This window comes from Solanum verrucosum, unplaced genomic scaffold (genome assembly GCF_900185275.1).
Source record: "Solanum verrucosum unplaced genomic scaffold, falcon-dt-bn FXZP01000230.1, whole genome shotgun sequence".
In the NCBI taxonomy this organism is placed as follows: Eukaryota; Viridiplantae; Streptophyta; class Magnoliopsida; order Solanales; family Solanaceae; genus Solanum; species Solanum verrucosum.
In genome coordinates this window covers 1,409,659-1,435,228 of record NW_026019954.1, presented here as the reverse complement: position 1 = coordinate 1,435,228, position 25,570 = coordinate 1,409,659, and the positions used below count along the sequence as shown (strand labels likewise).

The 25,570-nt window shown below is 33.7% G+C and overlaps 3 protein-coding genes across 3 annotated transcripts; 2 read left to right on the top strand and 1 right to left on the bottom strand.

Annotated features, from left to right (window-relative positions):
• Positions 1-111: 111 nt before the first annotated feature.
• On the top strand, positions 112-11,491 carry LOC125814165 (F-box protein At1g78280). The gene is made up of 16 exons (XM_049493622.1): positions 112-389; positions 1,392-1,502; positions 1,606-1,661; positions 1,751-1,893; positions 2,953-3,150; positions 3,229-3,428; positions 4,387-4,486; positions 4,593-5,165; positions 6,173-6,295; positions 6,583-6,663; positions 6,749-7,077; positions 7,183-7,437; positions 8,924-8,990; positions 9,154-9,367; positions 10,265-10,427; positions 11,230-11,491. The coding sequence occupies exons 1-16, from the start codon at positions 238-240 to the stop codon at positions 11,366-11,368; spliced, it is 2,904 nt and encodes a 967-aa protein (XP_049349579.1). The 5' UTR covers positions 112-237; the 3' UTR covers positions 11,369-11,491.
• A 386-nt stretch (positions 11,492-11,877) lies between these two features.
• LOC125814251 (serine/threonine-protein kinase SAPK1-like) lies at positions 11,878-15,032 on the bottom strand. The gene is made up of 9 exons (XM_049493714.1): positions 14,719-15,032; positions 14,551-14,625; positions 13,797-13,898; positions 13,300-13,353; positions 13,124-13,216; positions 12,946-13,038; positions 12,764-12,868; positions 12,509-12,607; positions 11,878-12,271 (listed from the first exon to the last, which is right to left on the bottom strand). Exons 1-9 carry the CDS (start codon positions 14,839-14,841, stop codon positions 12,005-12,007), a joined length of 1,011 nt encoding a protein of 336 aa, XP_049349671.1. The 5' UTR covers positions 14,842-15,032; the 3' UTR covers positions 11,878-12,004.
• Positions 15,033-22,795: 7,763 nt separating this feature from the next.
• Positions 22,796-24,934, top strand: LOC125814132 (14-3-3-like protein C). Its single transcript, XM_049493581.1, has 4 exons — positions 22,796-23,447; positions 24,035-24,157; positions 24,295-24,411; positions 24,521-24,934. Exons 1-4 carry the CDS (start codon positions 22,962-22,964, stop codon positions 24,572-24,574), a joined length of 780 nt encoding a protein of 259 aa, XP_049349538.1. The 5' UTR covers positions 22,796-22,961; the 3' UTR covers positions 24,575-24,934.
• The last annotated feature ends 636 nt before the right edge of the window (positions 24,935-25,570 follow it).

The following is a 25,570-nucleotide window of genomic DNA, read 5'->3' as shown; positions in this document are numbered from 1 at the left end:
ATATTGTAAAATTTTCAAATTACTAAAATTGGATAACACAACAATTTTGTTGAATGTGACACGTTTTTGCCACGCCTAAGAAATCTAAAAGAGAGGATAAAATAAATAAATTTAGCAAAAAGGAGAAAGGAATAATCCAACGCGCTCGGCTTGTTGCTTAAGTTTTACGCGGCAGATTTAACAAACTATTGTATCGAATTCTGGAAATCTGAGTAGAAGAAAAATCCCCAATTGCAAATGCGACCAGAGTCATCGCCGATGGAAATTGACCAAACTGATCGGAGGCCGGCGGCTCTCGGTGACCTCCGCATTCTTCCCGACGAAATTCTGTGTTCCATACTGACTTATCTCACTCCTCGCGATGTCGCTCGACTTTCCTGTGTTAGCAGGTTCGTTCAATTCTCCAACTGATATTTTTTGCCAAAAACTTAGTCTTGTGTATTTTTTTTTATGTTTTTGAATGTGCTATTTGTAATATAGTTTTCAATATAGGGTTGCTCAATAACTTTTGGATTAGAGCTCAATTTCTGCTAATTATATATAGATAGGGACGAGTGTTAATTTTGAATTTAGCTAAGCTTTAATTCATTCAATTGCATGATTCGTTGCTTCTTCTAAATTATCGGTTTTTGTTTAGTTTTTATTTGATTCCTCTGAATTAGTGGAATATTGATCTTGTGTGTGCGATTCATTTCTTTTTTGCATACTAAATTAGTTTAGGAGAGAATTTTGGTTATAGCATTAGAGACTTGCTAAATTTAACTAGTAGATGACAAAAAGGACAGGTGTTTTTTCCTTGTTCTTACATAGGTGTGTTCAATATTTATTTGATTTCTATGATATAGTAGAATGTGCATTTTGTGTTGTTTTCGTGCAGCAGCTTAGGCTTCTCGATGTGTTTGTGTGTGCGTATTTCTTTTTCTAGCACAAAATCAGTCCAATAGGGATTGTTGGTAACAAACAGTAGGAAATTTTCAAACTTTAAATAATAGATGATAAATGACTGATTATGCTGTTTCTTTTTTATCGTTTTCGGTTATCACTGGTCTATGGACGGGTAGATGCAAATAGTTTGCTTATTTCTTGTTGTGTGATCAAATTACCGTGGATTTACTTGTAAGCATGTTTGTAGAAATATGATTTAATACTTGGATTATCTGCTTAACAAAGTTGCGGATGATAATGACGAAGTTACTACTTCTAATGGTTGTGCCACCTATACCTGTTAATCACTCTTAGAGTCAATAGGCCGAGCTTTTTGATTGGATATGATTTTCTGAGATACAGCTCCTTATTTGAAGTCAGTGTCTTCCATTTTTCAGAGTAAGCCTAAGGGAAACCTCAGTGCCCACTTTTTCCCATACCTTCTTCAAATACTTACTGTTTTGCAGTGTGATGTATATACTATGCAACGAGGAGCCCCTATGGATGAGCTTATGCATTGATATTGCTGATCGTCAGCTTCAGTATAAAGGCTCCTGGAAAAGAACAGCCCTGGATCAGTATGGTTATTCATAGTATTTTCTTCTGCAATGTAGTTACCCTTCATTGACTAGATTCAAGTTCTCTGACAGTCAGCTCATTGTATTTTCCCCGTTGATGTAGATTGAATGTGACTTTCGAAAATAATGAATCCTGCCAGAAACCGCTACACTTCAATGGTAATATATATTGCTATTGGTTTGTTGGATATTCTTCAACTCCGCAATGCTACTGTACATAATATGCTAATGGAAGCTTAACTTTGCAGGATTCAACTCTTTATTCCTTTATCGTAGATTATACCGGTGCTATACATCATTGAATGGATTTTATTATGATACCGGAAATGTTGAAAGAGCGAAGAACCTTTCTATAGATGAGTTTCGTGATAAGTATGATGGACAGAAACCGGTATGGTGTTTGCAACTTATAAATGCTTTTGAAGCACATGGAGTAGTCGTTAGATTGTTGATAATTTGTTAGATTGTCTTTGTATTTGCTATCTTTGTCAAATAAAAGCTGTGATAAAATTATGTTTCAGTGTGCATCATTTCAAGTCATTTTACCTCCTTCCCTTTATACTGTCTTTGTCAAACTATGTCATATATTCTCTTCTCTAAGTCGCGCCACAATTGTGTCTACTTTGCTTAAAGGGACACCTTTACTCTATTATCTTTAGCACTGATTGAATCTCTTAGTATCAGAAATCAATGTAGTAAACACTCGAAAACTAACTTAGTTTTATGCTAAGTTGCACGGATTCTTCACTTTCGATGCCGCACCCGTGTCGGATTCTCCATAAATACACAAAAAATTTGGAGAATTCAACACGCACCCGTTGGCATTTTTTAAAAGTCCGAGCAACATAGGTTTTATGCCACTTTTGGACCCATTTCTACTTAACTACTTTAACATGTCAAGTGTTACTTATAGTTGTTCCCAAGTCAAAGCAGAGATTTGAATAGATGAAGGTAGAATCTACTGTCTTGTAATTATTAGTTTTACATGTGTACCAGAAAACAAATCACTTGCTTATTCTTACTTATCAAAAGAAAATTATATAGTGATTCTTGCTGCTACTTCTTGTTGTTTTTTCTCTTCTCCTTTATTTTTGCTCCGTCTTTCCCTTCCTTTTCTTTCTTATATACATTGAGTTCATCAACTTATCCCGAGGATTCTTATAGCTAGACGCCAACTAGCTTAGGGTTGAGGGTTAGTTGATTGATTGATATAAACTGGATCTTTCTCTTTAAGTCTACTTGGCATTTCTAGCATTTGACCAATGCTGTTCACGTGTCATTCTTGAAAAAGGGGCAAAGAAATGGCCTTAATCTGTCTGAACCTTTTTTATGTGCTGATAGCTTATGCATGGTTTTCTTGATAGACATGTCATATGAATATGTCATGATCTTTTTCTCAAAAATGAATATGTTATGATCTTCACCAAGCTTATTGCTTACACTATAACAGGTTTTAATTGGTGGATTAGCCGACACTTGGCCTGCAAGGACTACATGGACAACAGAGGAGCTTTTAAAAAAATATGGAGATACAGCATTTAAATTATCTCAAAGAAGTCGTCACAAAATTAGGATGAAACTGAAGGACTATGTGTCATATATGAAAGTTCAGCATGATGAGGATCCTCTTTACATTTTCGACGAGAAGGTTCCTTTCCAATCCTGCTGTCTTCTCTGTACAGTTCTCCGACAACAGTTTGTTCTAATTTGAATTACTTTCTCTCAGTTTGGGGAAGCTGCACCAGAGTTGTTGAAGGAGTACACTGTTCCAAATATGTTCAAAGAGGACTTCTTTGATGTGCTGGACATGGACCAGCGACCTTCCTTCAGATGGCTCATTATGGGACCAGAGAGGTCTGGTGCCTCTTGGCATGTTGATCCATCCCTAACTAGTGCTTGGAATACACTTTTATGTGGCCGTAAAAGGTATGTTATGAGAACCAGTCTATCACTTGCCAGTCATCTTGTCTCAGGATCTTGCTGAATGCTTCACTTGATGCATGCTTTGTGTGATAATTTGACCAATCAAACTCGTACTCATTACTGCCTGAGTGCTTGCTGATAAACTCCCTGATCGATGATGAAGTTGTGGTAGAAAGCAATGGAAGCACTTTTGGTTCACTCAGTTGTGGGTGGAGATAGTTGGGTTGATCAGAAAATTGCTGCCAGAGTGTTGAAGAAAAGAAGTCAAAGATAGAAAAGAAAAACCTAAATAAGAATTTCATTTAGAAAACATACTTTTGAACGACGCTTTCTTAAGCTCTCTCTTCCCTTCTGGGTCTATAAGCAGATTATACTTTCTGCATTTTATGGTAGGTTCATGGGTATATGCAGAAGGGGCAAGTTTTACAGAAAATCTTAGTTAAATCAGCTTTCCACTTTTTTCCTCAAAGTTATTTCATGAAATGTGCACTTGAATATATATATATATATATATATATATATATATGATAGCTTGGAGCGGGAATGAGCTAAAAAGAAACTCACCAAAGAAGTGGATGGTGACAAACTATAGATTTTGGTTTGCTGCTGCTAGTCTTGCTTATAGAACTAGATTGATGTTGTTTGCTCAAAGTTCTCCAATGTTAAGACATGGTGCTAAGTTCTCCACTTCTTGAGTTGTGACGCTCCTTTGTCCTCCCACCAAAGGAGGAAAGCAAAGAAGGAAAAAAATTTGGAGGCTTTTAAATTTCAGAAGTAGATTTGAGCTTGTTTATAGCATGTAATAAATATCATTTGGAGCTTTTGAAATATTTTGGTGTATTCTCATTTTACACTGTCCAAGAATTTTTCTTCTCCTGTAGTTTGAAAGTAGTGGATTAATCACCATTGTGATACTTGTTGGGAGACAAAAAAAAGGCCCTTATTAATATTTATTTTGCAGGTGGGCATTATATCCCCCTGGAAGAGTACCTTTAGGAGTAACAGTGCATGTAAATGAAGAAGATGGTGATGTCAATATTGACAGCCCATCATCTTTGCAGGTATTAATGATTTTGAGATGCAAATAATTTGCTTCTACATTGCCAAATATTGTGATTGGTTTTCATTTACTTGAGCCATGTGTTGTTTTCTGTCGTGTTCATCCAGTGGTGGCTGGACTTCTACCCTCTTCTTGCTGAGGAAGACAAACCAATAGAGTGCACTCAACTGCCTGGGGAAACAATATTTGTCCCAAGTGGATGGTGGCATTGCGTGCTAAATTTAGAGACTACTGTTGCTGTGACACAGAATTTTGTGAACTCCAAGAACTTTGAATTTGTGTGTCTGGATATGGCGCCTGGTTATAGACATAAAGGAGTATGTCGTGCTGGGCTTCTTGCTTTAGATGACATTAGTATTGAGGATGTCAGGAAAAATATGTTGTCCTTAGAAAGTGGTTTGAGCTGCTCTGACCTGTCAAGAAAAGATAAGAGGATTAGAGTTGACCAGCCTAGAAGTTCAGAAGATGGAAGTACTATAGATGGTGTCTCTAAAGGCATAGATTTGACAGAGGTGGAATTTTCTTATGACATAAATTTCCTAGCTATGTTTTTGGATAAAGAGCAAGATCACTACACTTCGTTATGGAGCTCAAGCAACTCTATAGGGCAGCGAGAGATGAGAGAGTGGTTATCAAAGCTCTGGGTTGAAAAAACAGAGACTAGAGACCTTATATGGAAGGTATTTATATGTTCACTTCTCTGCTTGTTTATGGTTAGTGTTTTTTTCTCTTTTTTTAATCAAATCAAACCTTTTGTCTTAACTCATGGCTCTAATTACATGTAAAAGGAAATCCTGTTATTTGTATCAACCATTATATGATGTAGAGCGGGATAGGGATATCAAGAATTATAGTAAAACGATAAGGAATTTAGAATAGACCCAACTAGAAAGCAATTATTAGAACATTCAGTATCAAATAAACACTCTATTATGCAAACAAGAAAAACCTAAACTATAGAGATACTTCAAGTGGAAAATTTTTACTTGGAAGCACCCCTTGCAAGTTCAGATCAACTATGGCATACAACCATCACCTCTAAAGAGAAATCTCATGTTCAGAGTTAGCTACCTAAAAATGGGAAGGAAGGAACTATTTACACTAGGTCTTTTCTTAGTATTATAAATACCTTAAGAGTCCCTAGACATAAGGGTAGAACGGAATTCGGATGAAATTGCAGAAATTGGCCAAATGCAGAATATAACTTATAGGACATGATATTGATCTGGGACCCACGATCGCGGCCTTCATGATGCTGCCTTCTTCATGATTGGGTCTTCACTGTAGCAAAAATCTGCAGCTTCTATGTTTTTGGCCTTCTAATTGCTTTGGTGCTTGGCACCCTTCCTTCAAATATCCACTTGAGCACCACTTGAACATACGTTAGACCTTGAGGCCATGCTTCCTCTAAATCCTCCAATCTCATGGTGGATGGAAGAATGCTCCAAAATCCTTGGATCTACATCATATGAGACATTACGGCTGATGAATTTATATATGCTTATGTAGCTGCATAGCAGGAACCTTGACCTTTTTCATCTGCACAGCTGATCACATGTAGTCGCAGGTTATAAATGTTCTGCATAATGAGGCGTTAGATCAATAATTGGTCATCTCTCATCGGGGTCACCTTTTGTGTAATTTAAGCTTCAGTTATTGCTTATGACCTTAGAATCACTTCTGCTAGGGAGCCTGTCTGGCGCTGAATGCTGATAGATGGTACGCACACGCGACAGAAATTTGTACCTTCCATGGGTTGCCGTTGCCTACAGATGATGAGAGGCTTCCTGTTGGAACAGGCAGCAATCCGGTAAGTCTTTGTGCTTAGTGGATCTTCTACTTATGTGGTTATTTCATTAGTGTCACTTTTTTATCTAGACTGAAGTTGAAGGAAACTTTTAGTTATTATTGGCGCCTGACACCATTACCTTTGTGAAAGTGTTGAAGTTTTTATTCATCAATACTCAAGTAGGCTTTTTTCATCTCAATGAATTAATGCTAAAGTTGAGATGCTTAAGAAAGGGTGGAAGATCAATTTTTCTATTACAAAGATGTTTTGTAACCATTAACCTAACAAGTGGTAATACCTTTGTACAGGTTTATCTAGTTGGGGACAATGTTATAAAAATACTTGTTGAAGAGGGATTAGAAGCTTGTCTTCATTCTTTGGGCACTGAGGTATATCTGTACTTCTGGCAGTTATTTTTCCAGCTGATATATTTCTTTGTACTTTATTCATTCAGTTTGGTTTGATCTTTTGTAGCTCGAGTTTTACAGTTCACTCCAGAAAATGAACTCCCCTTTGAGGAATCACATTCCTAATGTTTTATCCAGTGGGATTCTCTTTATTGAAAATGGCTTGTGTAAGGTTCAGTGTTGGGATGGCAAAGGAATTCCAAAGGTGATTGCTAATTTTAGACCCCTTGTGGAACATGAGCAAGCTGATTATCCATTTGGCTTATGGAGTAAAAGGCAGCTTGATTATAGAAAAGCCGGGATGTCATTAGCCGAACTAGTAAGCACTGGCAGTGGCACAACAATATGTCCATATGTCATAACACAGAGATGCAAAGGGAAAATATATGCTCAAATGTTAGTGAAATCGATTTCTACAGTTGCCTGTATCATTTATATGAAGTACTTGCAGTTGTTTTTTGATGTTCCTCCCCTTTTCATTTAGTTTGTGTTTGCTTGCAGAAGAGATTCCATCTCATGGGAAGACACTCTAAATTTGGCCTCGTTCCTGGGAGAACAAATGCGCAACCTTCATCTTGTGCCGTGCCCAGCTTTGAATGATTTAACATTGTTGGAAACCCAGCAGAAAGCAGTACCCACTGCTAATGGGAATCTCGAGGATGACGAGGACAAGATTTGTGTCCCTGCAGAGTGGAGTTTATTCCTGAAAACACTGAACAGAAAAAAGAAGGATGTTTGTGATCGCTTGACCAAATGGTAAACATTTAACAACAGAATACTTTGTTGATCATAAAGCAGCATTCTAAAGTCTCAATATTATGTAGCAAATGTTCTCCTTATTTTCTTGCTTCTGCTCGCATGGCTTTGTGCCTTTGACTGTGATGCTTGAGACCATGTGTCTCAAGGACCGTTTGGTATGCTGGACAAGCATAGATGGTCCTGGGATAAGTTATATTAGGATTAGTAATTAGTACCAGGATAAGTTATCCCTGCCGCAGGGGAATCTTAGTAGCTCAATTGGTTGAATATTTGAATTTTCACCTTGTTGGTGAGTGTTCTAATCCCCTTCCCCTTCCCCTACCCCCAATTTTGAAAAGAAAAAAAAAGTTATCCCTGCTAGAGGGTGGAATAATAGTACCGGAACTAGTTATGCCAGGATTAAACATTGAAAATGACAAAAATTACCCCTCTGGTCCCTCAAACCTAAATAAGGTGGAGGGTATTTTTGTAAGCAAACAACTTCTTTCTTAGAAATTTTGCAATGCATGTTATTTTTAATACAACAAACCGAACAGTCAATAAGAAATAATACCAACATTACTTGTCTTCAAACCAAACGACTCATTAGAGAATTTCTTGGGTTGATTAGTGTTACATCAGTGTAAATGCTATGTCAGGGATTATATATGATTATTTTTTGTTGGGGGGGGGGGGGGGGGGAGGGGGGTTGTTCTTGGTTGTCTCTTCATTTGGTGTCAGATCAGCCTACATGTTACTGTGTGACCAGAGCCGTAGCTTGAGATCCACTTTTATTTCAGATAATGTTCAAAGTCTCGAAAAAGTCAATTTTCTTTCTTGTTTGACTAATTTTGATTGAAATATAGTAAGTTCCAACTCTATTGATAATACACACACACATATGTATACACTATACACACAAAAATATAATTCAACTCTTCCCTTAATAGTTGTGGTGAAATAATTTATAAAGATGAACTCAATTTGAAATTCCGTGAGATACCTAAATTTGGACAAAGAAAGTACCTTGTAAAGTCATTTCTTGATTTGAGAAATCCTTAACGACTTCTTTACTACTTATATATTGCATCACCAAGATGGTAGAGGAGGCATATTACCGTAGCTTAACTCTCCTCTACACCACATTAAGGACGTGATATATTCAGTTCTTATTTAGAATTGGGAAAGAATTATATTTAGACAAACACTTCCTATTAATTTGTGTGTTGGATTTTGGGCTGCTTGTTTTCTACTGGATTAATGTTCAACTCTCTTGTTAAGCTCCTCAAAAAATTTCTTTGTTCCTTATTAGAACAAATTCTGTTCAGACAGTTCTTTTGCCTGTTAATGTGTATGTGTTGGGTACTGCTGTATTACTCTATTGCAGTGTGAGGTACCTATACATGAGTTTTTTCCTGTGCATTTACATATGCTGGCACAAGCACCGTAGATTTGAGCTGCTACTGCATAGTTGTATCTGAGACTTTTCTATTTCAATCTGTAGGGGTGATCCAATTCCTAGAGAGCTGATTGAGAAAGTCAAGGAATACATCCCTGATGACCTCCAAAAGGTTCTTATATTTAAAGATGAAGTTGATTAGACTTCCTTCAATTGGCTAAGACACTTCATTGTTTCTTGTCCCTTTTTCCTTCCTGCTAGTGACAATGGCACTTATGTTCATTCTCTGATGAAAATGCATTTCTCTGATTCTTGTTTATGGTCTCCTATTTAAGGTTGACATGGGAGTCAGATCTTGTACCTGGATACACTCCGATGTGATGGATGACAATATCCACATGGAACCGTGTTCCCTTACTTCTCGCTCTGGAGGGACTACTGATGATCCCGAGTTAATTGACAATGTTTCTGCAAATGGATCTAATTTGAGTGAGCCTATACGTACATGGAGACCTACTCATATACTCGATTTCAGTGGTCTATCTGTTGGTGAGTTATTGAGCAACTATTAACTTGCTTTTTGGGCTTGGTCTGCTGGTTGTTTTTTATTTCCTTTCCAGATGGATGAACCATGTTCCTATATGTACTGTATTAGTCCTCTACTACTTGTCCCTTAATAATATATAATTTGTAGAAGTTAAGATATGTCTATGAAAGGAACTGTTTTATTATTGTTCATGTCATATGAATCTGGTTAAGTTTATGGTGCATATTAGATTGTCAATGATTATTTAGCACAAAAAGAAATAGCTAAAGAAAAGAAAATGGAAATTAATATGGAACTGAATTGGATCTTAGAGTTTGGCACCAGTTTAAGAGGCAGGTTTTGCCTATTTAAACAAATAAGTAAATAAACAAAAAGAAAAGTTTCAGAGTCATATTCGTAGGTACTCCAAAGTTACTGCTTAGTAAGTATAATTTGTGAACTATTTTCTTTTATTTTAATGTTACCAATTCTCAAAAAAAAAAAAAAAAAAAAAAAACTATTTTCTTTTATTTTCTTGTATGTTTTGGCACACCGATTCTAATGTACAATTGAATATTGCCCTCCTTGAATTTTGAAGATTAGCTTTACTTATTTTAACGTGAGAGCTAATCAACAAATCTCAGTGGGTCTATTTTAAAAAAAGAAAAGGTTTTACCTTATTTTGGGTGGTTTCTCTGACTTTTGACAAGAGAAGCTTTTTGGTGCATATTTAATTGGCAGTTTCGTGTGAAAATACTACACCCGCCATCACTTAACTACAAGTAGATCACTCGAGTTCGCACAGTAATCCTTGCATCACTAAAAACCTCATATGCGAAAAGTTGTAAAATGCTGATTCCTTGCATTTTATTTTTAAACATTTGAGTTTCTGTGATTAGTAACCAGTTATTTTTTCTCAGGGGACCCAATTGCTGACTTAATCCCAATACACCTGGATATCTTTAGAGGAGATCCACATTTACTGAAGCAGTTTCTGGATAGCTATAAACTTCCATTTGTTAAAACAGGAGTGAATGCATCAGCTAAAAGCAATGGATTTCAGAGACTTTCTTACCGAGCCATGTGAGTAATATGTTCTCATGTCATATTTCTTCTATACTGTTGTCATTGGTTTTCATTAAACAATTGGAGACATTTTTTTCTTCAAAGTTAAATTGCACTACCAGAGCTTATACAATATCCGACCATATGAAGATAGTAAGACGTGTTTTGATAACATATAAACCCATGCCTTAGAATTCATAACCCTCGACCTTCACCAAATCAATGCATGATTTGTCATTTTTAGAATTGTTGATTCTCCACCAATATCATATTCTCAATCAGACCCCTAAATCACTTTCAAAGTCATTAGATACGCCGCATTACTGTTTAACATGCTGAATACACTAGAAGTTTGAACTTGACATCATTCAGTGGAGGTTTTAGTCAATTATTAGAACTAGAGTCTCCGGATGTTCTCTATGTTAGCCAACATGAGCTTTGTGGATGAAGATAGAACAGATTGGAACCGCATCCTCCTTGACTCCTTACAACCGTTGTTTCTATCTACTATTATCTAATCAAGTTATTTATGACTGGATGAAACCAAGAAATAACCCCTCACGTGCAATTAATGCAAACAATTAATTGGTAAGTAAGAGGCGTGCTTTTAATGCTCCAAGCTACCAACAAATGAACTATATACCATTTGATCCCTAATTTAGCCAAAAAAATATTAATTGTGATAAAATATGTCATCAATGGGCTTTACTTTTTCATGAATCCATTGATTCTATATGACTTATTACTACTCCCCTGTCGCACATTATTCGTACATGGAGTAGTGGTTTAAACTCACTTTCAATGAATTCTATCTGTACAGGTGTTACTGTATTTTGCATGATGAAAATGTTCTGGGAGCTATTTTCAGTACTTGGAAGAAACTGAAGATGGCAAAATCATGGGAAGAAGTCGAGGAAGCTGTATGGGGAGATCTTAATAGTTATACAGGCTCCTGTTGAACTTCTTTTGTTCTTTTTAATTTTTATCTTTCAGTTTTATTGATGAATGCTGAATAAGTTCAATCGTGTGTACACTAACATTTGTTTGAGGTAATTTATTGATATTTTTTTCCCTTTTTCCTACTGATCATTTCTTCAAAACTTTGCCAAAATTTATTATCTACCATAAACTTGAAACAATGATTGTGGAGTCGGTACACAGGCTTAGGCTTGGTGGTTGACCGGTTGTTCTTACGACCTCTTATTAATTTCATTTGACGTCCTGCTTTCAAAAACAGCTCATCTATGCAACTAAACTGAGAACTGGGTGCTAATAGCAACTTCAGTCAATCCCTCTGTATTCACCTGTATGAATGTTATATACGCTAAAATATCACCCGCTAAAACTCTACATTGTGTAAAAAAAAAATTAAACGATCTAATTCCAGAAATCTAAACAAAACTGTGTAATCTTGGGGTAAAAGTGTGTTTCTAAGATGTCAAAAGTAGTAAACACATTTAGTCAAAAGGAAAAAGAAAAAAAAAACTATCAGCAAATTATAGGGTGAACTCTTGAGTGTCTACTCAGGATATTACAGCAGTTACCAGTTGCTCTTTTCTTTCACCCTAATGGTAATTACAGCATTGTGTAACACATCACAGTAGACCAGCAAAATCAGCACTAGTTTCGATCACATCTTCAATATCAGCTTCATCCAATTCATCAAGTTCCATACTGCCCCCATAAGAATGTGCTCCAACCAGCAAAGGAACTCTAGCCTCTTGTATTATCGCCAAAACTTCTTCCATGCTCTGGGAAGGGTTATTTACATCGGCACATTGGTAACTTCCTCCTTCCATCAGTTCCACTGGTAAGTTCTTTAAAAACCAGGGATGCATTTTAATTTCTGGAATGGTTATTCTCTGCAAAAGTATAATCAGCATGCATTTATGGTTTTCGCACATTATATTCGCAATATAACATGAAACAAGAAACAAGAAAGCTAGTTTATGGAAGGCCTTTGGTGGGAACGAACCTTGCACCTAAGCAGAATACATATATATATCGAGACAATGAGTTAATTACTGATAATGATATTTCACTTGGACACAACGCATGAACTATTCTATGATCCGCAGAAGACCATATGATTTTATTACCTTCTCAGGGTCTGCCACAAAAATCCTGGCTATGAGATGGCGGCATTCAAGGGAAATTTGGATTTGCTCAGGAATTGAGTAGCGAGCGGTGAGTATTTTCTGTCATGGAAACTAGCCAATCATAATGTTGCAGTAAATTTTTCAATGCTTCACACTTGCATGAACAATAAATGCAGCAAACTGATAAACTAAATTCAGAGTAAAGCATGCTTCTTTTTCATCTACTAGAAATCTGATTATGTTGTCATCACTCACAGAAATAGTCTTTGTAAAGTTTTTGGGATCACTTGAATCTTGAAATGGATAAGCTCCAACCAGCATTACATATAAGGTGACTCCACAGGACCAAACATCTGCAAGCTATAGTTTCAAGAATTAACAGGAGGAGACATGAGTGTATACGACAAATATTATGACAAAGAAGAAAGATGTAGCACCTCTCCATCATATTCTTTCCTTGTTAGGACCTCTGGTGCTACATAAGCAGGTGTCCCCACTGTGGACTTAGGTTGAGAATGAAACACGGATGACTGCAAACAAGTGCAGCAATTTTATATGAGCTTAAATCTTGAATAGATGTAAGAATTACTAAAACCTCGAGAAAAGATCAGTAACCTTGGAGTACCCAAAATCACATATTTTGACACGTGGTGCAGCACTTCCGTCAAGTAGTGTGTTTTCCAATTTGAGATCTCTATGACAGATTTGCTGCAACGGAAGACCAAAGATATACTAAGTCCCAAAAGGAGGACTGAAGGAAGTTCACAGCAAGAGAAGTATTGATGTTGTACCATGAAATGGCAGTAGCTAACCCCTGATATCAGTTGTTGAAAAAAGAACCTTGCCTGAGTAAAAAATAAACATAATCAAGCCACTGAGATGATTTAAACTAGAAGAGAGTCTGCTCGGAAGAGCTGACATAAACACAAGGAGATAGTCAAGTGATAACATATTTAAAGGGACACTTCTCATTGCATATCACTCTGTGCTTTCAACTTATAAGATGTCATTCTTGGAAATTAAGAGTTTAGTTTCACTCATCAACAGAGCCCATGACATGGTAGACTACTACCCAGCGGACTTCCCACATCAAAGGACCGTATGAATGTCATGGTAGACTACTACTTTACCATGGATGTGACAGGCATATTACCCAACCCAACCAAGTAAAGAGGCAGCAAAGATCTGACTACCATACGCAAAGGTTATAAAATCAAATGAAAAATACACAGTTTGTTTGTTCTAAGCCAAGACTAATTGCAGTATCTGGTGTAAGTATCGTCCTTACCTCATCTTCATTAAATCTTCCAGCATTACAGATCCTCGCAAAGAGCTCTCCTCCCGCAGCATACTCCATTACTATTGCTAGATGAGTAGGTGTAAGCAAGACCTGGAGATGTTAAGTCCATTCATGTAAAAAAACAAACTATAAACAAAATTGATAAGTCTGTTTGCCATTTAGCTACAATTTTGAACAGCCACTGTAATCCTGGCTATCATCAACAATCCCAAACACAAAATAATATGCAAATCATTGAATTAGAGCTACTATCAAAAAAAGTTGATTGCTTTCAATCCAATCAATAAGATACGATTGCATTTAATTGCGAGCAATAGAGTTCTTCAAAAAGAAATCATATCATAACATAACATAGTTGGTATAGACCAAACAGGAGAGGCCAACCAAAAAGACTAGTCTGATAGGTGGGGAGCTCATTTGGCCTATACACTCATTAGCATTTCTCATTTCTCTTTTATCCGATGAGGGACAATTGGCACATAACAATAAGAATCTTGTTACTGTTATTACCAACCAGATCTTCTGTTCTAGTAATTAGATCCATTACCACTTTTGATCATATCATAATGTGAAGCTATCTCCATTCTTCAAGAAATTTTTTTTAAAAAAGATCTTTAACTTAATGAAAGTTCCTTGTAAGCCTGATGACAGCAATAACCAGAACCCCCATAGGAATCAAAGCAGATTATTAGAAAAAAGATAAAAGAAGATTCATTCCATTAGTAAGAAGCAGAACATATACCTCTTTAAACCTCACTATATTTGGATGTTTCAATGATCTATGATTCATAATTTCCCTTTGCACATGTTCATCTATCTGCAAACAACCTCAAAACACAAACAAACAAATAAATAAAATACCCTAGATGGAGTAAAAACATCAAATTTAAGGTTATAAAAGAGGGGAAACCTTTTGGCCTCTTTCAATAAACTTAACAGCAAAGAGTTCTTTAGTGTTCTTGTCACAAACAAGCTTTGCTACTCCAAAATTACCAGAACCCAACTCCTTCACTATCTCATAACGCTCCATCATCAAGATTAAAAAACAAAAGGGGTTTCAGATTCTTCAGAAAGAATCAAACTTTTTTTCTCCACTACTGTTATTGACTTACAGAATTGACAATATTCAACAGTAAGAGCAAAAGGGGTTCAAAATATTCAGAGGTTTACTAGCTGAGAGTTTATTGGACACACATTCTTGGCAGGTACTACGTTGTTCAACTATTGTCGGATCAAGTGGGTAGGAAGAATTTTTACTTTAATCTTTAATTGGTGAATTTCAATAAGAATTTACCCATAGGAATCTAAAACTTAGTCCAGGTACATATTTTTATTATTATATGTAAAAAAGAGAAGAAAAGTTTGGTCACGTCTGTAAAATCTGCAGAAAAGTTGCCACTAGTTGTGATTAGATTGGTGGATAAATTGATTGGAGTTCTTCATGTTGGTCCTGCTCCTTTGAATTTGGGCTCTTTGATCAAACTGGAACACAATTTTAGACCGTACAACGATATAGGACCTTTAATTACCAATGGTATCTTTTTTTTGGGAAAAAAACATAAGTAGACACTTTTTTATAAATAATTACATATATATGGCCATATTCAGTGAATAACAATTATGACATATTTAATATTTACTTCTATAGCCTTTTTACATTCTGAATAGATCATGGGTAAAATAAAGTAGTGATTCAAGCTACCACAAACTCTTCAGTTCCTTTAATTCTAATACATCGATGATCTCTTCCTTCTACATATAAAGCGAACGAGACTACGAGTTTGTTTTTCTTTCTCAAACTGAAAAATACTCATATTAACCAATCTAAATTTCTGTCATGGAAGAAGAAACTGTAATTTTGGTTCAACACAGCGGTGGATGGGATAATGAACACAATTTCAACAATATCATAGTTGGTGGCTTGACACTAAAAGAGAGTTCGAATTTTGATACCATTCTTGATGAAACAATGAAGATACTTGGTATTTATGCTTTCATGGATACAATTGAAATTAAATATTCCGTGAAGCAGAATTATACTCCAATGAAGATATACAACGATAGGAGTTTGAGATGGTACTTGGATTTGAAGAGAAAAAGTTGCTTCACTGATTTTTCCTCTATGTATAACATTGAAGGAGAAATTGTGACGAAATTTTGTCAAATTCGATTCCTAATAATTCAACTTCAAATTCTAGCCAAGATATGCAATTGGTACAACGTGTTGAACTCACTCAATCACTTATGCCAATACATGGAAACTACTCCCGTGATGAAATAGAAATTAACGAGGATGGTCTAATTGACAACAAATTTCATAAATACATTAGAGAAGGTCAGTTGTATATGAAAAAGGAGATACTCCAAGATTTGTAAATCACATTGCCATCAAGGAGAATTTTCAGTTCAAAGTTAAGCGTTCAAGTTCGACAAGGTAATATATGAACTTCAACTAATGGTAACAAGTGTTTTTATAAGTTGGTGTCAAATTCATATTATAAAATTCCTACCTGAACTATGAGGAAAAACAATAATGTAAGCTTATATCAGAAGAAATGTAAAATTTGATACCCAATAGTGGGAACCAACCGTACAAAATTTGATAACTACCCATTAGTGGGAACCAACCGTACTCTTTTTTATTTAATAATTAATATATCTATATATATATTAATAATAATCATTATTATCTTTTCAACTTCTTTAAACTGCTATATATGTAAAAAAAACCTACATATTTGTAATATTGAAAAAGTACTATTATTTATGTAGTTAAGTCTTAAGGATGGTCTTTCCATGTAATTTTCCCCTTTTTTTTGTATAAATACAATCTTAGAGCCCGTTTGGATTAACTTAAAAAAAGTAACTTTTTAAAGTGCTGGAACTTATTTTTAAAATAAGTAGTTATGTGTTTGGATAAAAGTGTTGCTGTTGGAAAAAAAGTTGTTGATGTGTTTGGCAAATAAGTGCTGGTAAACAATTTTTTTTATCAAAATGTCTGAAATACCCTTTAAGCTGTTAACATGATAAAAAGTTGATTAATTTAAGGTTTTTATACTTTAAAAAAAATTAAAACAAAATTAATTTATGTTTTACATCCATAAGTAATAATATTTTTCTATCATTCACATATTTCTTTACCACCTTATAAGAGGAATATAAATTCATATTTCAGAAATAATAATAATAATAAAATAATAAAATAATAATAATAATAATAATAATAGTAATAGTAATAATAATAAAATAATAATAGTAATAGTAATAGTAATAGTAATAATAATAATAATAATATTTATAATTATAATAATAATAATATAATAATAATAATAAAATAATAATAATATAATAATAATAATAATAGTAATAGTAATAGTAATAGTAATAATAATAATAATAATAGTAATAGTAATAGTAATAATAATTATTATAATAATAATAGACATAATAATAATAATATAATAATAATAATAATTTAATAATAATAATAATAAAAATAATAATAGTAATAGTAATAATAATAATAATAATAATAATAATAATAATTCAATATGGGCAATTTGGAAATTGTATAAAAGAATTAAGGGCAAAAAGGTAATATACTTGGTCAACATAAAAGGGTTTTTAAGTTAAAAAAAAAAAAAGAAGCTCCCCTCCCCTAGCTTTTAGCTTTTGGCTTTTGGCTTAAAATAAGTCATTTTTGACTTAAAATAAGCCACTTTGATAATTGTCAAACACTCTAATAAGTCAAAAACTGGCTTTTAAGCCAGTTTGACTAGCTTAAAAGCCCATCCAAACAGGCTCTTAGTCATTTGTAATCAATCCAAATAAAATGAGAAAATCTCATTCTCCTTTCTAATTTTATTTTCTTTAGTTGAATCTTTCAATCTTGCATAACAATCTTGAGCTAACCGAAAATCTCCCCAATAGCAATTGTCTACTGTAATAATAGTTTGAGTAGTAATTGTATAAGGTGATTTATAAATGGATGGTTGTGGTATTTTCAGGTGGTGATCTAGTGGTAAATTATTAAATATCATATGTATGTCACTATTTATCATATTTATCTTGTGCATATGTCAATTTTATGTCACATGAATTACTGTACAAGTGTACATATAGTAAAATATATATGATATACACATGACATACAAATGATACATGATATATATGTCAATACATATAATTGTATATTCACGTAAAAGAATGCTAAAATTGTCAACCACTTATGAAACTAGTGCAAATTCATTTACAGTCACAATTTTTTCTTGTGGAAAGTTGAGACTAAAGAACTACTCATTATGTAAATGGAAAATGACATTTTTCTTAGATGTACTAAAAATTAAAGTAAACAATAATACTCCATTGAAATGGAGGAGCTACTATTTAGGACCTAAATGAGACCCTCTAAAACATGGGTCAGCCCACCAAAAACAATGGAGGAGGCCCATAATAATGGGCTGATTGAATTAGGATACGAACAAGGAAAAATTACGCGAAATAACAAATATCTAGAGTATATTATGTAATACAACTATGGTTTCAATTATTTCTAATCCTTAAATATAGTACGCAAAATTTTGCTATTCGGTATCCTGATGATTGTATAAATCCATAATTTGTATATGCTTACCCTAGTTATTTGTATACGAAACTAGCGTTTGGCCATAGATTTCCAAATAATTTTGGCAAATATTATTTGGGTGAAATTTCGCCATGTGTTTGGCCATAGTATTTGGGAAACATATTTCACTTTTTTAGAAAAATATGATTTATACCCATAAGTTTTAAAAACTATCAAAACTAACCATAAGTTTGTATTACAAGTCAATTGGATCTTCGTTGCAACAAATAACAAGTAGTGTCCATGACACTGGAGCAATGTGGTAGTTTGGAGTGAGTGCAACAAGCATCATTCCATACATCATGAAGTAAACAAAACACATAACTTTGTTACCATGAGCCGATTGTTCATCATTTTCATCAACAACCATATCATCACTTTCATATTCACTATTTCATCACTACTTTGGTATTCACGTAAAATATTATGTAATACAACGCAAACAACTATATAGAGGGTGTTTTTGTAAAAGATAAAAGTTTGGTGTAAAATTTCAATTTTTAAAAGATCTCAAATAATGAGATTTGGCCCAAATACTAGAAAAAACTAATATTTGGAAATTTGGGATATTTGCCAAAAAAAAATGCCAAATAATGGCAAATTGTATGGACAAACATTATTTGTCAAATTTTTCTCTAAATATTACTTGGGAAATCTATGGCCGAAGTATGAAAAACTCATAATAAATTACTCTTGTTTGTATATTGGCAAGCAAAATATGCAAATAGTGTTCTAAAAAAAATCATAAATGTATAAATACAGAATTTATACATACTTACCTTGTTTGTGTATTCGCAAGCGCAATATACAAACGGGCAAGCAAAATTTACAAACTGCAACCTTCATTTGTAAATATTTATCATGTATATTTGCAAGCGAAATATACAAATGAACAAGTAAAATATACAAGTTGCAGCCTCCATAGCAAATAATATAACTATAACTATGGAGCACAATTATCGAAACTATATCTATAAAGCCTTATTATATCTATTATCTTTGCTATTTCTGAAATTTTTTCGATGAACAATTGAACATATACTAATACGATAGGCATACAATTATTTTGTACAGTGGTACTAACATGGTCATATCACAACAGGGTGGGTGAGAAGCCGGTAAGGTTTCACCTAGGGGTGTACATGGTTGGGTTGATTCGGGTTTTTCAAATATCAAATCAAATTATTTGTGTCGGATTTTTAAATCTATAAACCAAATCAAACCAATAAAACTCGGGTTTTTTGAATTTTTTCGGATTTTTTGAGTTTTCTGGTTTTTTCCGCTAAAGTATTCATACAAACATATAATTTACTTGTACTTCAAATATTTCTTCAGTCATACCAAAATATAACTATCTAAGGTGTTTCTTAAGAATACAACACAAACAATGATATGATTAATGACACTAAAATATTCAAAAAAAAATAATAATAAAGGAATCACGTAAAACAAATATTGCAGATTAACAAGTCACAACGAAAATGATCATAATTTAAAAGTACTAAATCAAAGCTAAAATAAGTTTAATAAGTATTAGTTACATGACTAAATATTAAAGGAAATTAAAATTAAATTATGTACTTTAATTGTCTAAACCAATGTAAAATCAAAGAACAAATATTCAATATTATTGTCATTCTTAGTGTTAAATTGATTTTCTTTTTGCATTAGTATTAATTTGATTTTGATTTAAGTTTTATTATAATTACCAACATCTATGTACTATAATCTTTATGGAACCATTCAAAATTCTAAGTTTCAAACTTGAAATAATATATTAAAAGATAAAAACTATGAAAAAGTATAAGAAATATTTAAAAATTATATCAAAGTAAATATTTTTATATATGAATTAAAATTTTAAAATTATATATATAATGTCGAGTTAGTTTGGTCTCGGGTTGGTTTTTTTTAGTTAAAACCAAACTAACCCAAATATAGTCGGATTTTTTTTCAACACCAAACCAAGTCAAACCAACCACTAGTCCAATTTTTTTTTTTCGATTTTCGATTCGATTTTGTACATCCCTAAACTTTCACCTTATTCGATTAGTGTGGTGTTGGACATGTCTGGAGAGTCTTGCTTAAAAATATCATCTAAGTTCATATGATATGACTATCCTCCATTTGATTTGTGGATTTTCAAAAGCAATTATCCCCATTCTTTCCTAGGCATCTTGTCTAAAGATAAAATTAGGAAGTACACTTTATATATAGCTTTATACTTCTTTTTACTTTTTTTAAAGGGCTGGGAGTGTATCAAAAATTGCTTAAATTGATTGAATTCATTTAGACAATTAAGTATGATTTGACTTTTAGATACACAATAAAATTATTTTTGATTTAAAATTTTTAAATCTATGCCTAAAATATCTCATATTCATATTATATATAATTCAAAAAAAATATTAAAAAAATATAAGACGTAGACAGTTTACCTCAATACATATTAAAATTCAGCAAAAATATAGGAACCGCATGTAGTGGACCACGGTAACGAACAAACTCGCACCGTCCATGCCCATCACCCACTACATTCGCCTAAAATGGCGGGGACCTTTCCATTTGACCCCCCACTCCACTTTTTTTTCTTCTTCTAATATAAAAATATGAAAAGTAAATTCCTACATACTACGTGGGTGCATTATATGCATCATATTAATATATTACTATATATGATTATCACTTAACTAATATTATATAATATATTAAAATAGTAGTGTATAAGATGGATTCTTATGAATGAGGTTTCCGAACTATCTTGATAGCTATTATTTTCCAACAACTTAATATAAAGTAATTTTGTCCATAAAAAATTGAACGTATAAAGCAATGTATAGGATGTATCCTTTTATAGCTGTGGCGTTTGCATTAATTTAAATCAACCCACATACACTCTAATTAATTTCATGTGATATCTTCTATTAACACAATGTAATTTTATCAGACAATGATCTAAAATATAATATATAAATGTGTCATTTACCTTGATTTCATTTCACATATATAATATCCTCCAATTGTGGGTGTGCGTGCACAAGTTGACATTTAAAACTTGTATAAAGTTGATTGACATAATACTCATAGGATGCAAATTGTCATATACAATGTGTGTATCTATTTGTTCAACTTTACACAAGTTTAAATGTTTGCTTGTGCACACCAAAAATTGAAGAATATAAATATAAATTGAGGCAAAGTTAAAAGAAGATATTTATGTATTATGCAAAAATTTAAATATATAAAAAAGAAATCACCTCATTCATGAATGTGTTTTTTTTTAGCAAAGTTATAGTATCACTCAACATAATTTCATGCACGAATAGGCATGTTTCAGGGACACTAACATTCCCCATTTCTTTCTTCAACCCCTTTAATTTTTCTAGTATAGCTATAACAGAGGCGAAACCAATATTAAGAGTTTGGGAGTTCTAAATTTTCTTTCCTTTCCTTATCATTGAGCTGTCGATCAGTTTTTGTTGGGGTTCACAAATTACTCTACTACAAAAAAATTACTAGATTCATCCGAACCCACAAAATTCCACCTAGCTCCGCTCCTGACTATAAGCCTATAAAGCTGGAGGCACATGAATATGATATAAATATTCAATTCGAATAAATATTTATCGAAAATTTGTTGATAACATTGAGAGTAGGCAAACTTGGCCACTTAGAAACAAAAGTTTTATTCCATGCCCTCAATATTCCCGCTGAATAAATTAGAATTTCGTCGGGAACTTCACTAATACTGTTCTAGAAAGCTAGTAGTAGTGTCTACTTCATTTTTGTTTTGTTTTTTTTTTCAATTCAAACTTTAGAATTAGATTTCTAGAATATCTTTTGGAACATACAAAACGAATGAGAATTTCGAATTGCAAGGACTTCATTGGATTACCACTTACAAGGCCGTACACCGATTCCAAATATCTTCATTTTATTTGAACTTTATAAAGTCGATGTTAAAATTGAGTTATGTTTGATTATACTTCTTGTAGTAATATATCGAACGAAATTACATTCATGTTATAAATTGTTTTTAAATTTGAATTTCGTGACCAAACATGAATTTTTAAATAATGTGAAAATTAAATTAAAAAATGAATAATTTTTATTGCCAAAGTGTAGTTAAAAACAACATACACAATTTTGTTTTTTTAAAAAAGTTGTTAAAAGCAACAAAAGCTAAATGTTACAAATGGTGGTAAAAACAATGGGCCAGACGTGATAATCAATGTAAGCCCAATTATGGCCCAAGAACAACTGGCCTAGGCCCAAGCCCAAGTCAGCCCCACTTACGCCTTTAAATACAGCTCAAATCCCTGCTGTCAATCACTTTACCAATTCAACGGTCTAGATTCACTCTAAAAATAAAAGTAAAAACAAAATCCTAAAATCTCTCTACTCCTCTCAATTCAAAAAAAGCCCTCTTTCTCTCAATTTTAAATTCAATTCAGAAAATCGAAAAACTCTCTCATTTCATTCAGATCTCAAAAAACTTATTTCCGAGCACACAGAAAAAAAATCTAAACATGGCGGTGGCACCGACGGCGCGTGAGGAGAACGTATACATGGCAAAGCTGGCGGAGCAGGCCGAGAGGTATGAAGAGATGGTTGAATTCATGGAGAAGGTCTCCAACTCCCTTGGCTCGGAAGAACTAACCGTGGAGGAGAGAAACCTTCTCTCCGTCGCGTATAAGAATGTGATCGGAGCGCGTAGGGCATCGTGGCGTATCATTTCATCGATCGAGCAAAAGGAAGAGTCTAGAGGAAATGAGGAACATGTTAACTCTATCCGCGAGTACAGATCTAAGATTGAGAACGAGCTCTCTAAGATCTGTGATGGCATTCTCAAATTGCTTGATTCTAAGCTTATTCCTTCTGCAACATCTGGTGATTCTAAGGTGTTTTACCTGAAAATGAAAGGAGATTACCACCGCTATTTGGCTGAGTTCAAGACCGGTGCTGAACGTAAGGAGGCTGCTGAGAGTACTCTCACTGCCTACAAAGCTGCTCAGGTTTGTTTTTTAATTTGCTTTATTTAGATAATGTTTGATCTGTTTATCGATTTGATTAGATTTTACGGATCTGCTTGCTGCAGATTTGAGCCTCCTAATTTGTATATTTCTCAGTAGATCTTCTATTTATGAGACTTTTCGCATAACAATAATATTATGACTTATGGTATAATATAATTTGGAGTTAATTAATGAAGGAGCAACATAATATAATGAAATGCTCCTCCATAGTGAGTAATTGACCTATTGCTGATTCACAACTGCAGGGTACTTGTATATAGATAACATTTCAGCCCTTAATATTTTTTTTGCTCGCAGTATATGTTAATTGATGTTGTTTGGGATATGTATGTGGTTATGGATTTTCTCCTCATGTAGACTGGGTTATTAGTTTAAATATGTTTCTGGCAGAGAAAATTGCTGAATTTGTTTGTTTGTGTTTGTGAGTAATTGACCTTTTGCTGATTCGAGAGTTGGAAATAAATTGTGGCCTGATGTTATTTAATTAGCCATGATTTCTTGTTTATGGTATGAACAATCTTGTTTTGTTCATGTTCAGTTTTTCTCATTTTCTACAATGCTTGTAGGATATCGCATCTGCTGAACTTGCCCCAACACATCCCATCCGACTTGGACTGGCTCTTAACTTCTCTGTGTTTTATTATGAGATCTTGAACTCTCCCGACCGTGCTTGCAATCTTGCCAAACAGGTAAGAAAATCTCCATATAGATCAGATGTTTTTAACTTCCAGGTTATCTTAGATTTGTCGATACCTTTTGTTCTCTCAGCAAAAAGCTGCGAAAAAAAGTGTCTTCCTTTTGATATCATGTTCTTCCATTGAAACAGGCCTTTGATGAAGCAATTGCTGAGTTGGACACATTGGGAGAGGAGTCTTACAAGGATAGCACTTTGATCATGCAACTTCTTCGTGACAATCTCACTCTCTGGACCTCCGATATGCAGGTAATAATCATATGATCTTACAAATATTTTTATATCATGCTTGTTTTTTTGACAAGGGGTGTTTGTGGTGTTGATGTTATTCATGATTCTATCTACTTTTGGTTTGCAGGATGATGGAGCTGATGAAATCAAGGAAGATCCCAAACCTGAAGAAAAAATTTGAGGGGAATTGAAACCCTCTAATTTGCTTTTCACTTCTCCCCCAGTTGTTTTAATTGGGAGAAGCTGATTATCATAATTTCCTTGCTAGTATTTTGGTTTTCCATTAAGAGGTTCTCTTATTGGCAACAAACAACTTTTATATTGATGTTTTAAAAGTTCCATCTTTTAATTTAATGTGGTTGTTGAGGTTAAGAGGTTTCTTTTTTTCAATGTGGTTCCATCTTGATGTTTTCCATTAAGAGGTTCTCTTAATGGTAACTAAAGCTTTTGAATTGTTATTGTGTACTTCACATATCAAATACAACAGAAGTGAAACGCAACAATCTGTTTTTGAAAGTAATAAAGCTTTATTTTTGTCTTATCATCCTTTTTCACAAGTAGTTTGCTGTGAAATCAACGGATTTGAGCTTCTGACTGTCGATTTAAACATTAATACAAGCAACAAAATCACTATCAAGAAAAATTCCCAAGAATCATTGGGTAAGTCATGGTTAGGGGTGAAATATCACTTTCAGATCTAAATATCTTCATTAGTGTCATAGTTGACCTTGAGTTATTTTAACAACTAGAGGCACATTTGCACATAGGCCTTAGAAATTTCAATTTTGTTGGTGAAGTTGTTAATTATTTGATCTCCATTTTAGGCTTGGGGATAGGGACGATGTTATTGGAGGTTTAATACCAATGTTGTTGCCAGCAGAACAATTAGGGACACATCTTAGATAATTTCACGTAGTTCAAAAAGCATATCGACCATTTCTCTTAGTAAAGAATAAAGAACAACTTTCACATATAACAAACAAAAAAATCGTATTTGTATGTTATAGCGAAGTTTGCATAATTGCGCTCTATAACAAACATATATATGTATAATTCGCTATACATATACAATTGAAAACTATGTCTATTTCGCTATACATATATACAAAAAGAAGCAGTTGTATAATTCGTTGGCTCCTCTTCAGATTTGTATAATTTCGCTGGTAGACCATTTGTA